Genomic DNA, 19,494 nt, shown 5'->3' on the forward strand with positions numbered 1-19,494 from the left:
CTCCCCTTTTTGAATATCGGCACTAGCTCCTCTATACGCCAGTCTTTGGGAACCATACCCGATTTAACCAAATCCATGAAGATCAAAAATAGAGGTCTTGCTAGTTCAGCGTGCAACTCCATAAGAACTCTCGGGTGAATTCCATCTGGACCAGGTGACTTATTAATCTTTTTTTAATCGGTCACAGACTATCTCCTAACATAAATAAGCATTTAGCAGTGGGACATTATCAGGCACTGAGGAATTGTATTGGCTGAGGCGCACAGGTCAGTGAGAGACAAGGCCTCCTGCGGGACCTATGCATTTTTAAAAACAGAGTCCCTCACTGCCTGTAGTGCGTAAAAATGCTCTATAGTGCGTTGTAAAGATATAGGCAGGGGCTAATACTGTATTTGTGGTGTTTCAATCTTTATAGCGTTTAATGTACTTTTTATTCCTTCTGTTCCCATGTCTCTCTGGCTTGTGTCACTATTACCCCATGTGTGTGTTCATCCATTAGCCTATATATTCTGTACTATAATCTTACCCAGGTAAATACAGGTGTGCTGTGACCTGGCACATAGTGCTGTCATGTTATGTAATTGTAGGAGAATGCCAGTCTGGTATGAGTTTATTACAGGTTATCATTGCTATGCCTATTGAGTCCATCTATGATCCTCATATGGTCACACAGGAAATACATTTGAGGACCAGGTAATGTCTCTTTGAAGCTTCTCCACAGGGGACAATCAGGACTTAAACCAATTTCCCTGTCATTGTTCCTTCTGTTTACTTTCCTCTGTTCCATCCTGGTCCCTCACAGACATCGCGGAGCCTGACCCAGCATGTGGTCAGCAGGAGAAGGCCAGCTGTGGGAGGGAGTAGGGAAATACCCGAGGTGGGGTCCCACCAATCAGGAACCTGCGTCTCCTCCCCAGGTGAGCGCGGCATGATGGGCATTTGGAAGGTTTTAAAAGAGGTTGCGCAGGTCAGCTCCGCATGTTAGTCGCAGGACTCTGGCTAAGGGGTGATTCTCTGCCAGGGAACCTTGTGGAACGCATCACCATATGTACTTACTACTGCATGGACTAATCTGCTATCACTGCTGTGTGGACTCGGTGATAGTTCTGCTGTGTGGACCTGTGTATCTGGAACTTCTGTGTGGAATTACTGTGGACCTAAATCCTCTACTGGGACTTACTATCTGGACTGCTACCTGTATACTGTTTCTGGGCTATATTTACGTCTGTTTCCTGTGAATTATCTATTCCTGTGTGCTGTGAGAAATAAACCATCACTTTGGTTTCATCGGCTCTGTGTCTGAGTGATTAGAAGAACCCTGTATCCTCACATTTGGCAGCAGCAGTGGGATCACTCAAGACACCAGCAGAAAGGAATAAACCACAGCAGGCAATGGAGTCCGCCCCGCTATGCTACCGATACAGCAAGAAGGATCAACTACAGGACCTCTGTCGAACAAGACAGATTGAGTTTAATACATCGGACACCAAAGCAGTCTTAATGGCAAAGCTAGCTGAATGGGACCAAGAACACCCTGGGCAGGAGGATGATGAGGACTGCATCCCAGAGCAGGCCGAGGGTCAAGGAACCACTGTAACCGCTACAATGGGCCCTGCACTGGCCGTTGGAAGTACAGATCAGTTGCGGGAGTTGCTGGCTGCACTAGAACAAGGAGCATCAGTACTGGGAGCCGCATTGGGGGCGCAGACCGGTATAACCGCCCCGGCAGTAGCTATAAGGCAGACATCCCGGCTGAGGTATAATGAGGTCCCACCTTTTGATGAGGTCAGTTCGGATATTGATACTCATTTGCAGATGTTTGAATCTGTTATGACCATGCATAGAATTGAGGCAGCAGAGTGGCCTCGATATTTGGTACCCAGTCTGAGAGGACGGGTGCTGGACGCATTCCATGCCCTGAGCCCAGAACAGGTCCTGGTATATGAGGAGGTACGGAGTGTGCTGCTTGCCAGATATGCGGTGACCGCTGAATCGTATCGCATAAAATTCCGGTCTGTAGTACGGAAAGGAGATACCTCATTTATAGAGTTCAGTAACTTGCTGCGGAGGAACTGTGATAAGTGGCTGGCCGGGAAGAAGGCCCTTACTGTAGCAGACATTAAAAATGCTTTTATTTTGGAGCAGTTGCTAAACAAGATGCCTACAGAGATCAGGGAGTGGGTGGCAGACCGGAACCCTACCACTCCGGAAAAAGCAGCACACCTAGCAGATGAGTTCACGGCTAACAGGCCTCGGTGGAGAGGTGCCAATACAGAGGAGAGGACAACCCTCCGACGGGCCCAGCAGGATCGTGATCTACCATTGCCCCCTCACCGGCCGGCCCCAATACATACCCCAGCTTCCATAGCCAGAAATTCAGGGCCTCGGGGTCCAGCGTCACCTGGAAGCCGGTGCTGCTACAACTGTGACCAGGTGGGGCATTTACTCCGAGACTGTACCCGGGTAAGACGGCCATTCCCAGGTGTCCAACATGCCGTGCCGCGGGTGGCTGTGTGACACAAATCATTTGGAGAGGGGGAGGGGGACTACTTTCCTGATGCGCCAGAGGCGGAGGAAGTAGCATACCAAGTAGAGATGGTAGCAGCTATTGGGAAAGCTACCCCGGATAATATGAAGACCCACGTACAGCCTGTAAAAGTTAATGGGAAGGAGCTGCAAGGGTTGAGAGACTCGGGAGCCTCTATCACCCTTATCCGGCCAGAATTAATTCCCCCCTGCCAACTACTGAAGAAACTGAAAGTTTAAATTTCCATGGCAGGAGGGCAGATCACCGTAATACCTATGGCAAGGGTACACCTGGACTGGGGCCTGGACTCTGGAGAGGTAAATGTGGGACTTTTGGATGGATTACCCACTCACGTTATTCTGGGAAACGATCTGGGTGCTGGATTAGCTAGTTATTTTGTGGGAGCTATCACCCGGAGCCAAGCACAGGCTTTGGAGACAGTGCATGAGGACCCTCTCCTGCCAGCACCAGGAGTCTCGGTGGAAACGACAGCCACAACCCCTGAACCGTCTGTGGTGAGTTACCCTGTACCAGACTTGCCTGACTGTGATGAGAATCTGGGGGAAGTAGATAGGGTAGCATTTAGGGAAGCCCAAAGGACCGACCCCTCCCTAGCTAGCCTCCGCAGGGCAGCGGGGCGAATAGATTGGGGGCCTCAGGAGGATTGCATTATGTGGGAGGAGGGGAGACTGTACCGGGTGCCGGCAAAAGCAGACCCATTAGAGCCCGGGGTCCTAAGAAAACAGTTGATTGTTCCACAGCAGTACCGCACTCGGTTGCTGGCCCTTGCCCATGACATTCCCTTAGCAGGCCACTTAGGGGTTCGGAAAACCCGTGCCCGGCTGTTGCGACATTTCTTCTGGCCTGGGGTTAATCAGGAGGTAAAACAGTACAGAGAGTCATGTGAGGTCTGCCAACGCCTCGGGGGACCCCCACGCCGGGTGCCCCTACAACCCATGCCTGTCATAAGTGAGCCATTTAAGAGAGTGGCCATGTACATTGTGGGGCCTTTTAAGAAGCCGAGCCGAACAGGAAAGAAATACATACTGACTGTAGTTGACTACGCGACTAGATACCCTGAGGCAGTGGCACTGACATCCATAGATGCTGAACATATCGCCCAGGCCCTTATGGATATTTTTAGTCGCGTAGGATTTTCCCAAGAAGTAGTTACTGATCAGGGTACGCAATTTCAAGGGGACTTGCTGCAGACAGTATGGGACCACTTTGGGGTCCATCCCTTACGCACCACCCCTTATCACACCCAGACGAATGGTCTCTGTGAGAGATTTAATTCGACCCTAAAGCAGTTACTGCGGGCATTTGCTGAATCAGAGGGGGGAGACTGGGAGAAGTCCTTGCAGCAGCTATTATTCGCGTACCGTGAAGTGCCGCAGGATTCCACCGGATTCTCTCCTTTCGAGTTACTATATGCCCGGAGGGTAAGGGGACCACTTGACCTAGTCCGGGAAAGCTGGGAAGGGTCATTCCAGGAACCTGAGGTTCCCATCTTGGAATATGTAGTCCAAATGAAGGAGAAACTGCAGAGGCTGATGCAGCTTGCGCATGACCACACCCTGGGCGCGCAGGAAAGGCAGTGCCGATACTATAACCAACGAGCGCAGGAAAGGGAGCTAGAGGTTGGACAGAAAGTGATGGTGCTAGTACCTGCCCGAAAACATAAGTTACAGGCGACCTGGGCAGGGCCTTATACTGTAGTGCACAGGTTCTCAAACTCGGTCCTCAGGACGGTTCACGTTTTCCAGGTCACCCGGCAGCTGCACTGTGTATCACCAACTGTCACATTTTAAAAATCTACAGGTGACCTGCAAAACATGAACCGTGTGGGGTCCTGAGGACCGAGTTTGAGAACCTGTGCTGTAGTGGATCGGCAGGGCCAGGTAGATTACATTATTGCCCTATACACAACAGGGAAGCGGGTGGGATCCTACCACATAAATAGGTTAAAGAAATATGTCACTAGGGAGATAGGGGCGGTGGCAATATGCTGCAATATGGATGACCCAGAGACTGACCCCATCCCTGACATTCTAGCAGCAACCAAGAGGGACCTAGGAGTGGAGGTGGTGCCCATAGGCTCGCAGTTAACCGAAACCCAGGTACAACAGATGAGGGAGGTATTGGAGGTAGAGGCGCCACAATTCACGAGCAGGCCAGGGCGCACTCATGTAGTGGCCCATCATGTCAACACCGGAGAGGCTCGGCCCACTAGGCAACCCGCTTATCGGGTGAATCACCCCGGGGTGATTGATATGATCAAAAGGGAGGTCGATGAAATGCTGGCGCTTGGTGTTATTGTACCGTCCCGTAGTCCCTGGGCCGCCAGTGTAGTCCTAGTGCCCAAGAAGGATGACAGTACCCGCTTCTGCGTGGACTATAGGAGGCTGAACGAGGTGACAGTGACAGATGCATACCCCATGCCCCGGGTAGATGAGCTGTTAGACAGGTTGGGGATGGCTCACTACGTATCCACTCTGGATCTTAGCAAAGGATACTGGCAGATACCCCTTACCAGGGAGGCACAGGAGAGGTCTGCATTCAGCACCCCATTTAGGCTCTTTGAATTTACTGCCATGCCCTTTGGGATGAAGAATGCCCCAGCCACCTTTCAGCGTACCATAGATCACCTACTGACAGGGTGTCAGGACTTTGCCCAGGCATATCTTGATGACATAGCCATTTTTAGTCAGACATGGGAGGAGCATCTGCAGTATGTGGCCCAGGTGTTGGCACAGATCAGCAAGGCAGGGTTAACAATCAGACCTGACAAATGTCAGATGGGGATGGCAGAGGTGTTGTACCTCGGGCATAGGGTGTGTGGAGGCTATATTCGTCCAGAGCCAGCGAAAATTGAGGCCATCCTGAAATGGCCTCGCCCCACTAACCAAAAACAGGTACGTGCCTTCCTTGGAACAGCAGGGTACTACCGTAAATTTGTGCCCCAGTACAGCACCATTGCCAAACCCCTGACTGACCTAACGGCAAAAAAATACACCGACAAATTGACTGGAGCCCAGAGTGTGAGCAGGCTTTTTCCCAGCTGAAGGACATTTTGTCCCATTCCCCAGTATTAACAGCCCCAGACTTCCGCCGGCGGTTCATTGTGCAAACAGATGCCTCGGGTTGTGGAATAGGAGCTGTGTTGAGCCAAGTAGGGGAGGATGGTTGTGAACACCCAGTTGCCTTTCTCTCCCGAAAACTTCTGGACCGTGAGATAGCCTATGCCACTATTGAAAAGGAGTGCCTGGCCATAGTCTGGGCACTCAAGAAATTGCAGGCATACGTGTACGGGCGCGAGTTCTCAGTGGTAACAGACCACAGTCCCCTTAGTTGGTTACAGTGTACTGCCGGAGACAATGGACGACTGCTGAGATGGAGCTTAGCCCTACAACTATACAACTTCTCTATTTCTCACAAAAAGGGCAGAGATCATGGGAACGCAGATGGCCTGTCCCGTCAACAGGAACCAGACCCAGCACCAAGCAAGCCCAGGAGATCCATCACTACCATTACCCAGGATGCCAGGAACAAGGATTAAAAAAAAGAAAAAAAAAAGTAGAGGGAGGAAATGTAAAGATATAGGCAGGGGCTAATACTGTATTTGTGGTGTTTCAATCTTTATAGCGTTTAATGTACTTTTTATTCCATCTGTTCCCATGTCTCTCTGGCTTGTGTCACTATTACCCCATGTGTGTGTTCATCCATTAGCCTATATATTCTGTACTATAATCTTACCCAGGTAAATACAGGTGTGCTGTGACCTGGCACATAGTGCTGTCATGTTATGTAATTGTAGGAGAATGCCAGTCTGGTATGAGTTTATTACAGGTTATCATTGCTATGCCTATTGAGTAGAGATGAGCGCCGGAAATTTTTCGGGTTTTGTGTTTTGGTTTTGGGTTCGGTTCCGCGGCCGTGTTTTGGGTTCGACCGCGTTTTGGCAAAACCTCACCGAATTTTTTTTGTCGGATTCGGGTGTGTTTTGGATTCGGGTGTTTTTTTCAAAAAACCCTAAAAAACAGCTTAAATCATAGAATTTGGGGGTCATTTTGATCCCAAAGTATTATTAACCTCAAAAACCATAATTTACACTCATTTTCAGTCTATTCTGAATACCTCACACCTCACAATATTTTTTTTAGTCCTAAAATTTGCACCGAGGTCGCTGTGTAAAATAAGCGACCCTAGTGGCCGACACAAACACCGGGCCCATCTAGGAGTGGCACTGCAGTGTCACGCAGGATGTCCCTTCCAAAAAACCCTCCCCAAACAGCACATGACGCAAAGAAAAAAAGAGGCGCAATGAGGTAGCTGACTGTGTGAGTAAGATAAGCGACCCTAGTGGCCGACACAAACACCGGGCCCATCTAGGAGTGGCACTGCAGTGTCACGCAGGATGGCCCTTCCAAAAAACCCTCCCCAAACAGCACATGACGCAAAGAAAAAAAGAGGCGCAATGAGGTAGCTGACTGTGTGAGTAAGATAAGCGACCCTAGTGGCCGACACAAACACCGGGCCCATCTAGGAGTGGCACTGCAGTGTCACGCAGGATGTCCCTTCCAAAAAACCCTCCCCAAACAGCACATGACGCAAAGAAAAAAAGAGGCACAATGAGGTAGCTGACTGTGTGAGTAAGATAAGCGACCCTAGTGGCCGACACAAACACCGGGCCCATCTAGGAGTGGCACTGCAGTGTCACGCAGGATGTCCCTTCCAAAAAACCCTCCCCAAACAGCACATGACGCAAAGAAAAAAAGAGGCGCAATGAGGTAGCTGACTGTGTGAGTAAGATAAGCGACCCTAGTGGCCGACACAAACACCGGGCCCATCTAGGAGTGGCACTGCAGTGTCACGCAGGATGTCCCTTCCAAAAAAACCTCCCCAAACAGCACATGACGCAAAGAAAAAAAGAGGCGCAATGAGGTAGCTGACTGTGTGAGTAAGATAAGCGACCCTAGTGGCCGACACAAACACCGGGCCCATCTAGGAGTGGCACTGCAGTGTCACGCAGGATGTCCCTTCCAAAAAACCCTCCCCAAACAGCACATGACGCAAAGAAAAAAAGAGGCGCAATGAGGTAGCTGACTGTGTGAGTAAGATAAGCGACCCTAGTGGCCGACACAAACACCGGGCCCATCTAGGAGTGGCACTGCAGTGTCACGCAGGATGGCCCTTCCAAAAAACCCTCCCCAAACAGCACATGACGCAAAGAAAAATAAAAGAAAAAAGAGGTGCAAGATGGAATTGTCCTTGGGCCCTCCCACCCACCCTTATGTTGTATAAACAGGACATGCACACTTTAACCAACCCATCATTTCAGTGACAGGGTCTGCCACACGACACTGACTGATATGACGGGTTGGTTTGGACCCCCCCCAAAAAAGAAGCAATTAATCTCTCCTTGCACAAACTGGCTCTACAGAGGCAAGATGTCCACCTCATCATCATCCTCCGATATATCACCGTGTACATCCCCCTCCTCACAGATTATCAATTCGTCCCCACTGGAATCCACCATCTCAGCTCCCTGTGTACTTTGTGGAGGCAATTGCTGCTGGTCAATGTCTCCGCGGAGGAATTGATTATAATTCATTTTAATGAACATCATCTTCTCCACATTTTCTGGATGTAACCTCGTACGCCGATTGCTGACAAGGTGAGCGGCGGCACTAAACACTCTTTCGGAGTACACACTTGTGGGAGGGCAACTTAGGTAGAATAAAGCCAGTTTGTGCAAGGGCCTCCAAATTGCCTCTTTTTCCTGCCAGTATAAGTACGGACTGTGTGACGTGCCTACTTGGATGCGGTCACTCATATAATCCTCCACCATTCTTTCAATGTTGAGAGAATCATATGCAGTGACAGTAGACGACATGTCCGTAATCGTTGTCAGGTCCTTCAGTCCGGACCAGATGTCAGCATCAGCAGTCGCTCCAGACTGCCCTGCATCACCGCCAGCGGGTGGGCTCGGAATTCTGAGCCTTTTCCTCGCACCCCCAGTTGCGGGAGAATGTGAAGGAGGAGATGTTGACAGGTCGCGTTCCGCTTGACTTGACAATTTTCTCACCAGCAGGTCTTTCAACCCCAGCAGACTTGTGTCTGCCGGAAAGAGAGATCCAAGGTAGGTTTTAAATCTAGGATCGAGCACGGTGGCCAAAATGTAGTGCTCTGATTTCAACAGATTGACCACCCGTGAATCCTTGTTAAGCGAATTAAGGGCTCCATCCACAAGTCCCACATGCCTAGCGGAATCGCTCCGTGTTAGCTCCTCCTTCAATGTCTCCAGCTTCTTCTGCAAAAGCCTGATGAGGGGAATGACCTGACTCAGGCTGGCAGTGTCTGAACTGACTTCACGTGTGGCAAGTTCAAAGGGCATCAGAACCTTGCACAACGTTGAAATCATTCTCCACTGCGCTTGAGACAGGTGCATTCCACCTCCTATATCGTGCTCAATTGTATAGGCTTGAATGGCCTTTTGCTGCTCCTCCAACCTCTGAAGCATATAGAGGGTTGAATTCCACCTCGTTACCACTTCTTGCTTCAGATGATGGCAGGGCAGGTTCAGTAGTTTTTGGTGGTGCTCCAGTCTTCTGTACGTGGTGCCTGTACGCCGAAAGTGTCCCGCAATTCTTCTGGCCACCGACAGCATCTCTTGCACGCCCCTGACGTTTTTTTAAAAAATTCTGCACCACCAAATTCAAGGTATGTGCAAAACATGGGACGTGCTGGAATTTGCCCATATTTAATGCACACACAATATTGCTGGCGTTGTCCGATGCCACAAATCCACAGGAGAGTCCAATTGGGGTAAGCCATTCCGCGATGATCTTCCTCAGTTGCCGTAAGAGGTTTTCAGCTGTGTGCGTATTCTGGAAAGCGGTGATACAAAGCGTAGCCTGCCTAGGAAAGAATTGGCGTTTGCGAGATGCTGCTACTGGTGCCGCCGCTGCTGTTCTTGCGGCGGGAGTCCATACATCTACCCAGTGGGCTGTCACAGTCATATAGTCCTGACCCTGCCCTGCTCCACTTGTCCACATGTCCGTTGTTAAGTGGACATTGGGTACAACTGCATTTTTTAGGACACTGGTGAGTCTTTTTTTGACGTCCGTGTACATTCTCGGTATCGCCTGCCTAGAGAAGTGGAACCTAGATGGTATTTGGTAACGGGGGCACACTGCCTCAATAAATTGTCTAGTTCCCTGTGAACTAACGGCGGATACCGGACGCACGTCTAACACCAACATAGTTGTCAAGGCCTCAGTTATCCGCTTTGCAGCAGGATGACTGCTGTGATATTTCATCTTCCTCGCAAAGGACTGTTGGACAGTCAATTGCTTACTGGAAGTAGTACAAGTGGGCTTACGACTTCCCCTCTGGGATGACCATCGACTCCCAGCAGCAACAACAGCAGCGCCAGCAGCAGTAGGCGTTACACGCAAGGATGCATCGGAGGAATCCCAGGCAGGAGAGGACTCGTCAGAATTGCCAGTGACATGGCCTGCAGGACTATTGGCATTCCTGGGGAAGGAGGAAATTGACACTGAGGGAGTTGGTGGGGTGGTTTGCGTGAGCTTGGTTACAAGAGGAAGGGATTTACTGGTCAGTGGACTGCTTCCGCTGTCGGCCAAAGTTTTTGAACTTGTCACTGACTTATTATGAATGCGCTGCAGGTGACGTATAAGGGAGGATGTTCCGAGGTGGTTAACGTCCTTACCCCTACTTATTACAGCTTGACAAAGGGAACACACGGCTTGACAAATGTTGTCCGCATTTCTGGTGAAATACTTCCACACCGAAGAGCTGATTTTTTTGGTATTTTCACCAGGCATGTCAACGGCCATATTCCTCCCACGGACAACAGGTGTCTCCCCGGGTGCCTGACTTAAACAAACCACCTCACCATCAGAATCCTCCTGGTCAATTTCCTCCCCAGCGCCAGCAACACCCATATCCTCCTCATCCTGGTGTACTTCAACACTGACATCTTCAATCTGACTATCAGGAACTGGACTGCGGGTGCTCCTTCCAGCACTTGCAGGGGGCGTGCAAATGGTGGAAGGCGCATGCTCTTCACGTCCAGTGTTGGGAAGGTCAGGCATCGCAACCGACACAATTGGACTCTCCTTGTGGATTTGGGATTTCGAAGAACGCACAGTTCTTTGCGGTGCTACTGCTTTTGCCAGCTTAAGTCTTTTCATTTTTCTAGCGAGAGGCTGAGTGCCTCCATCCTCATGTGAAGCTGAACCACTAGCCATGAACATAGGCCAGGGCCTCAGCCGTTCCTTGCCACTCCGTGTGGTAAATGGCATATTGGCAAGTTTACGCTTCTCCGACGACAATTTTATTTTAGGTTTTGGAGTCCTTTTTTTACTGATATTTGGTGTTTTGGATTTGACATGCTCTGTACTATGCCATTGGGCATCGGCCTTGGCAGACGACGTTGCTGGCATTTCATCGTCTCGGCCATGACTAGTGGCAGCAGCTTCAGCGCGAGGTGGAAGTGGATCTTGATCTTTCCCTAATTTTGGAACCTCAACATTTTTGTTCTCCATATTTTAATAGGCACAACTAAAAGGCACCTCAGGTAAACAATGGAGATGGATGGATACTAGTATACAATTATGGATGGACTGCCGAGTGCCGACACAGAGGTAGCTACAGCCGTGGACTATTGTACTGTACTGTGTCTGCTGCTAATATAGACTGGATGATAATGAGATGTAGTATGTATGTATAAAGAAGAAAGAAAAAAAAAACCACAGGTAGGTGGTATACAATTATGGACGGACTGCCGAGTACCGACACAGAGGTAGCTACAGCCGTGGACTACCGTACTGTACTGTGTCTGCTGCTAATATAGACTGGATGATAATGAGATGTAGTATGTATGTATAAAGAAGAAAGAAAAAAAAACCACGGGTAGGTGGTATACAATTATGGACGGACTGCCGAGTGCCGACACAGAGGTAGCTACAGCCGTGGACTACCGTACTGTACTGTGTCTGCTGCTAATATAGACTGGATGATAATGAGATGTAGTATGTATGTATAAAGAAGAAAGAAAAAAAAACCACGGGTAGGTGGTATACAATTATGGACGGACTGCCGAGTGCCGACACAGAGGTAGCTACAGCCGTGGACTACCGTACTGTGTCTGCTGCTAATATAGACTGGTTGATAATGAGATGTAGTATGTATGTATAAAGAAGAAAGAAAAAAAAACCACGGGTAGGTGGTATACAATTATGGATGGACTGCCGAGTGCCGACACAGAGGTAGCTACAGCCGTGGACTACCGTACTGTACTGTGTCTGCTGCTAATATAGACTGGATGATAATGAGATGTAGTATGTATAAAGAAGAAAGAAAAAAAAAACACGGGTAGGTGGTATACAATTATGGATGGACTGCCGAGTGCCGACACAGAGGTAGCTACAGCCGTGGACTACCGTACTGTGTCTGCTGCTAATATAGACTGGTTGATAAAGAGATGTAGTATGTATGTATAAAGAAGAAAGAAAAAAAAACCACGGGTAGGTGGTATACAATTATGGACGGACTGCCGAGTGCCAACACAGAGGTAGCTACAGCCGTGGACTACCGTACTGTGTCTGCTGCTAATATAGACTGGTTGATAAAGAGATGTAGTATGTATGTATAAAGAAGAAAGAAAAAAAAACCACGGGTAGGTGGTATACAATTTTGGATGGACTGCCGAGTGCCGACACAGAGGTAGCTACAGCCGTGGACTACCGTACTGTACTGTGTCTGCTGCTAATATAGACTGGATGATAATGAGATGTAGTATGTATAAATAAGAAAGAAAAAAAAACCACGGGTAGGTGGTATACAATTATGGATGGACTGCCGAGTGCCGACACAGAGGTAGCTACAGCCGTGGACTACCGTACTGTGTCTGCTGCTAATATAGACTGGTTGATAATGAGATGTAGTATGTATAAAGAAGAAAGAAAAAAAAACCACGGGTAGGTGGTATACAATTATGGACGGACTGCCGAGTGCCGACACAGAGGTAGCTACAGCCGTGGACTACCGTACTGTACTGTGTCTGCTGCTAATATAGACTGGATGATAATGAGATGTAGTATGTATAAAGAAGAAAGAAAAAAAAAACCACGGGTAGGTGGTATACAATTATGGATGGACTGCCGAGTGCCGACACAGAGGTAGCTACAGCCGTGAACTACCGTACTGTGTCTGCTGCGACTGGATGATAAATAATGATATAAAAAATATATATATATCACTACTGCAGCCGGACAGGTATATATTATATAATGACGGACCTGCTGGACACTGTCTGTCAGCAGAATGAGTTTTTTATTTTATAGAATAAAAAAACACCACACAAGTCACACGACGTGTGTTTAACTTTTACAGGCAGACATTCACAATACAATATAGTATACTATATACTGGTGGTCAGGTCACTGGTCAGTCACACTGGCAGTGGCACTCCTGCAGAAAAAAAGTGTGCACTGTTTAATTTTAATATGTACTCCTGGCTCCTGCTATAACCTAACTGCTCCCCAGTCTCCCCCACAATTAAGCTGTGTGAGCACAGTCAGATATTATACATAGATGATGCAGCAGCACACTGGGCTGAGCACAGATATGGTATGTGACTGAGTCACTGTGTATCGTTTTTTCAGGCAGAGAATGGATTATATTAAATAATATAAAACTGCACTGGTGGTCACTGGTCAGTCACTAGTATAACTAACTAATACTATCAGCAAAATTCTGCACTCTCTGTCTGAGTACTCCTCCTAAGCTCCAGTAAATGAAGTGTCACTGTCTCACTCTGTCACTAGTATAACTAACTAATACTATCAGCAAAATTCTGCACTCTCTGTCTGAGTACTCCTCCTAAGCTCCAGTAAATGAAGTGTCACTGTCTCACTCTCCTATCTATTTCTTCTCTAAACGGAGAGGACGCCAGCCACGTCCTCTCACTATCAATCTCAATGCACGTGTAAAATGGCGGCGACGCGCGGCTCCTTATATAGAATCCGAGTCTCGCGAGAATCCGACAGCGTCATGATGACGTTCGGGCGCGCTCGGGTTAACCGAGCAAGGCGGGAAGATCCGAGTCGCTCGGATCCGTGTAAAAAAAGCTGAAGTTCGGGCGGGTTCGGATTCCGAGGAACCGAACCCGCTCATCACTACTATTGAGTCCATCTATGATCCTCATATGGTCACACAGGAAATACATTTGAGGACCAGGTAATGACTCTTTGAAGCTTCTCCACAGGGGACAATCAGGACTTAAACCAATTTCCCTGTCATTGTTCCTTCTGTTTACTTTCCTCTGTTCCATCCTGGTCCCTCACAGACATCGCGGAGCCTGACCCAGCATGTGGTCAGCAGGAGAAGGCCAGCTGTGGGAGGGAGTAGGGAAATACCCGAGGTGGGGTCCCACCAATCAGGAACCTGCGTCTCCTCCCCAGGTGAGCGCGGCATGATGGGCATTTGGAAGGTTTTAAAAGAGGTTGCGCAGGTCAGCTCCGCATGTTAGTCGCAGGACTCTGGCTAAGGGGTGATTCTCTGCCAGGGAACCTTGTGGAACGCATCACCATATGTACTTACTACTGCATGGACTAATCTGCTATCACTGCTGTGTGGACTCGGTGATAGTTCTGCTGTGTGGACCTGTGTATTTGTAACTTCTGTGTGGAATTACTGTGGACCTAAATCCTCTACTGGGACTTACTATCTGGACTGCTACCTGTATACTGTTTCTGGGCTATATTTACGTCTGTTTCCTGTGAATTATCTATTCCTGTGTGCTGTGAGAAATAAACCATCACTTTGGTTTCATCGGCTCTGTGTCTGAGTGATTAGAAGAACCCCGTATCCTCACATGCGTATTTTGCGATCACTGTGTATGTATGTATGTATGTATGTATGTATGTATGTATGTGTGTGTGTGTGTGTGTGTGTATGTATGTGTATGTATATATATATATATATATATATATATATATATATATATAATATAAAATGTCGAGCCACATTTTTGGGCCTGGCTAGTATTTGGATGGATACCACCTGGGAATACCAGGTCCTATAGGTTTTCTCGTGACTACCAACAACATTATTTTTTCTCTTGATACATAACATTTTTTATCATTTTAATTAATTTAATAGTAGATGTGTGTATGTATATGTGTGTATATATATCAGTGTGTGTGTATATATATATATATATATATATATATATATATACCTGAGAAAAACACCTTATTAAAAGTGGCATTGAAACATTGTAATACATTCTGCCTACTTGAGAGTCTTATTGGGTGAGACACCTGGAGTGCCGCGTCAGCTGCCTGTCTATATATATATGACAGGCTGATGGTATTTCTCCATGATGACATGACAGCTTTTGAATGATGTTTATATCTCCTGATGACGGTCTGATATGACCGAAAACGTTTGAGCTTACCTTTGGAAAATTACATGGGACTGTGATATACAGTCATGCTATGCTGTCTGGGCAATAAACTTCTGCTGATGCTTTATTAAGAAAAGACTGGTGAGTGCTCCATTTCTCTTCTTTATATATATATATATATATATATATATATATATATATATAATCACACAAAAGCCCTCACTGACTGACTGACTGACTGGCTCTCTTACTTCCTGATATGTTGGGAAGCAGAAATTTAACATAGGTATTCTTCATGTGGGAAGTTGGAAGACTACATAATTAGAATTTTAATATACCTCCCCTAAGAGGATGAACAGGGGGTTGACATAATGAGGCCATTACCGATGCGTTGCTTGCATTGCATGAACGATAATGCACAAACAGACAATCGGATCAAAATTTGGATTGGATTGCACCTCCAGTGGGTAAAATTATAAAACTCCAAAAATGTTCCTGTCACTTTTTACCATATCTGCTGTGAGTGCTCTTCGGGTAACGCAAAGAACCATGGATTAATATTTACTTAAGGGGGGGTACTCACGGAGCGATCGCTGCTTATAATCTAAGCAATCTGAATAGATTGCTTAGATTTGAAGCATGATCGCTCCGTGTGTACCCCCCACAGCGATAGCGATGCGCAGCCCCCCGCATCGCTATCGCTAGTGCTAGATTGGCCTGCCGTGCAGGCCAATCTAGCAGGTCGCTCATTTCACCCGCTGGGTGAAATGAGCACCCCCGTCTCCCCCTGCACGCTCAGCACACATCGCGCTGTGCTGAGCGGTGGGAGAGATGTGTGCTGAGCGGTTTGCTCAGCACACATCTCTCCACATCGACCAGTGAGTACTGGCCTTTACACTAAGACGTCTCAAATTTACATCTCTGTAGATGTTCCAATTTTTTATCACTCATTTATATTTACAACTGTTAAAATGCTATATAACATTAATCCTAGCTCACAGAAGGATGACAATAAAACACACACACTCTCCAAAGAGCCTTGCCTTACCTTGAAAAATGCTCTTTAATCTCAGTACACACTATTTGCTCTAGGGGAGAAAAATAATGAGAGGGTAGAGGAAAGGAAGGGCGACGGACTAGGAGAGTAGAAATAGATACTATAGGGTAGATGAGAGAAAGGGGTGGGAACTACAGAAGGAGAAGAAATGGATGAGGTCTCAGGTCTCAATTAAAGTATATTGCAAGCAAAGTCACAATTTTGTGACTTTGTTTACAATATACTTTATCACTTTAAAAGTCCTTGAGTGTTGTCCCTTTTCTCTATATGTATAATAATGCAAATCACCCCAGCCCACCTAGTGGCCACCTGCATCTCAACTCTGGGAAGTGGTATTGGTGGGTTCTGGGTTGCAGGTTAGGGGAGCTAGGCTTAAGCTTTGCCTAGGGTGAATAGACTTTGCACTGGTTCTGCATTTCAGAGTGAATTCAGGATTTCCGGGGGTATCAAACAGCAGTACAGATTGTACTTGCTCTGAGGGTTTTCTCCTTGAAACCAGCACCCTAACACTGCCTTTAAAGAAATAAGGTAAAATGCTCTGGTAGTAGTCATGCATATGCACAGTACTTCTGAGTCATTGCCGGGTAAATGTAACGCCATCATATAATGATATCTCAAAATTTTGCCATCCCAATTGAAATTTATAAAATGGTAGCAAGTGGTGCTATATAATTTATTTGACAATAGAGAATTATTCTCTGAAAACTGTATAGAATGGGCTTTTCTCAGCTTCACAAATGGACCACTTAGTCACAAATCAAATGCAATACCTCACCACCACCATGTCATTCCAACAACCAGGAAAAAACTATTTTCATAGATATAATTCTGATATCTTTTTTTACAGTGAACAACTCTTCATGCAGATGGCAGATATGATGGTGTCAAATGGATGGTTGAATGCTGGATATAAATATCTATGTATTGATGACTGCTGGCTATCTCAACACAGAGATGTGAATAACAGGCTACAAGCTGATCCCATTAGGTTTCCCGGAGGCATCAAAAAACTTGCAGATTATGTGAGTTTCTATCTTCATCTTCTGCTTGTCTGTTAAGTACCCTGTTTATTTTCTTGTCAGATCATCTGTATGTCTCAAAAGCCCTACACACTGGGAGATATTACTGATAGATCTGAACGATCTTGTTCATTAATGAACGAGATACCGTTCATATCTTTTAGTGTGTAGGCACCAGCGATGAACGATGCCTGTCCTCACGCTCGTTCATCGCTGGTGCCCCGTCTCTTGTGCATGCAGGCCAATATGGATGATCTCGTCCATATTTGCATGCACTGCTATTGAGCCGGGTGACGCGGGGAGTAAAGAAACTTCACTCCCACCGTCACTGTCCCCCCTGCTGCCGGGTCGCCCGTCGCCCGTATCTGTCGTCGGGCATCTCGGCGGTGGATCTCATAGTGTGTAGGGCCCTTTAGAATATTTCTCTATCGTCCTAGTGGATGCTGGGGTTCCTGAAAGGACCATGGGGAATAGCGGCTCCGCAGGAGACAGGGCACAAAAAGTAAAGCTTTTCCAGATCAGGTGGTGTGCACTGGCTCCTCCCCCTATGACCCTCCTCCAGACTCCAGTTAGATTTTTGTGCCCGGCCGAGAAGGGTGCAATCTAGGTGGCTCTCCTAAAGAGCTGCTTAGAAAAAGTTTAGCTAGGTTTTTTATTTTACAGTGATTCCTGCTGGCAACAGGATCACTGCAACGAGGGACTTAGGGGAGAAGAAGTGAACTCACCTGCGTGCAGGATGGATTGGCTTCTTGGCTACTGGACATCAGCTCCAGAGGGACGATCACAGGTACAGCCTGGATGGTCACCGGAGCCGCGCCGCCGCCCCCCTTGCAGATGCTGAAGTCAGAAGAGGTCCAGAATCGGCGGCTGAAGACTCCTGCAGTCTTCTAAAGGTAGCGCACAGCACTGCAGCTGTGCGCCATTTTCCTCTCAGCACACTTCACACGCGGTCACTGAGGGTGCAGGGCGCTGGGGGGGGGCGCCCTGGGAGGCAAATGTAACCTATATAAAGGCTAAAAATACCTCACATATAGCCCCCAGAGGCTATATGGAGATATTTAACCCCTGCCTGATTTCTCTAAATAGCGGGAGACGAGCCCGCCAGAAAAGGGGCGGGGCCTATCTCCTCAGCACACGGCGCCATTTCCTCTCACAGCTCCGCTGGTCAGGACGGCTCCCAAGTCTCTCCCCTGCACTGCACTACAGAAACAGGGTAAAACAGAGAGGGGGGGCAAATTTATGGCGATATTTTGATATAACAAAGCAGCTATAAGGGAGCACTTATTATAAGGCTATCCCTGATATATATATAGCGCTTTTGGTGTGTGCTGGCAAACTCTCCCTCTGTCTCCCCAAAGGGCTAGTGGGTCCTGTCTTCGTTAGGAGCATTCCCTGTGTGTCTGCTGTGTGTCGGTACGTGTGTGTCGACATGTATGAGGACGATATTGGCGTGGAGGCGGAGCAATTGCCAAATATGAGGATGTCACCCCCTAGGGAGTCGACACCAGAATGGATGCCTTTATTTATGGAACTACGGGATAGTGTCAACACGCTAAAGCAGTCGTTTGACGACATGAGACGGCCGGACAATCAATTAGTGCCTGTCCAGGCGACTCAAACACCGTCAGGGGCTGTGAAACGCCCTTTGCCTCAGTCGGTCGACACAGACCCAGACACAGGCACTGACTCCAGTGGTGACGGTGACGAATCAACCGTATTTTCCAGTAGGGCCACACGTTATATGATTTTGGCAATGAAGGAGGCGTTACATTTAGCTGATACTACAGGTACCACTAAACAGGGTATTATGTGGGGTGTGAAAAAACTACCTATAGTTTTTCCTGAATCAGAAGAATTAAATGACGTGTGTAATGAAGCGTGGGTTGCCCCTGATAAAAAGCTGATAATTTCAAAGAAATTATTGGCATTATACCCTTTCCCGCCAGAGGTTAGGGAGCGCTGGGAAACACCTCCTAGGGTGGACAAGGCGCTAACACGCTTATCTAAACAAGTGGCGTTACCCTCTCCTGAGACGGCCGCACTTAAAGATCCATCAGATAGGAGGATGGAAAATATCCAAAAAAGTATATACACACATGCAGGTGTTATACTACGACCAGCTATAGCGACTGCCTGGATGTGCAGTGCTGGGGTAGTTTGGTCAGAGTCCCTAATTGAAAATATTGATACCCTGGACAGGGACAATATTTTACTGTCGTTAGAACAAATAAAGGATGCATTTCTTTATATGCGTGATGCACAGAGGGATATCTGCACACTGGCATCACGGGTAAGTGCTATGTCCATTTCGGCCAGAAGAGCTTTATGGACGCGACAGTGGACAGGCGATGCGGATTCAAAACGGCATATGGAAGTTTTGCAGTATAAAGGGGAGGAGTTATTTGGAGTCGGTCTATCAGATTTGGTGGCCACGGCTACAGCCGGGAAATCC

At 47.6% G+C, this 19,494-nt stretch overlaps 1 protein-coding gene across 2 annotated transcripts in view; it reads left to right on the top strand.

The window, feature by feature from the left end:
- GLA (galactosidase alpha) overlaps window positions 1–19,494 on the top strand; it is a 649,316-nt gene that overhangs the window by 104,634 nt on the left and 525,188 nt on the right. For both annotated transcript variants that reach the window (XM_063937004.1, XM_063937005.1), the window contains exon 2: window positions 16,871–17,045. In XM_063937004.1, the coding sequence (XP_063793074.1) occupies window positions 16,871–17,045 (175 nt within the window). The remainder of the gene's footprint in view (window positions 1–16,870; window positions 17,046–19,494) is intronic.

This window comes from Pseudophryne corroboree, chromosome 8, assembly GCF_028390025.1.
Source record: "Pseudophryne corroboree isolate aPseCor3 chromosome 8, aPseCor3.hap2, whole genome shotgun sequence".
Lineage (NCBI taxonomy): Eukaryota > Metazoa > Chordata > Amphibia > Anura > Myobatrachidae > Pseudophryne > Pseudophryne corroboree.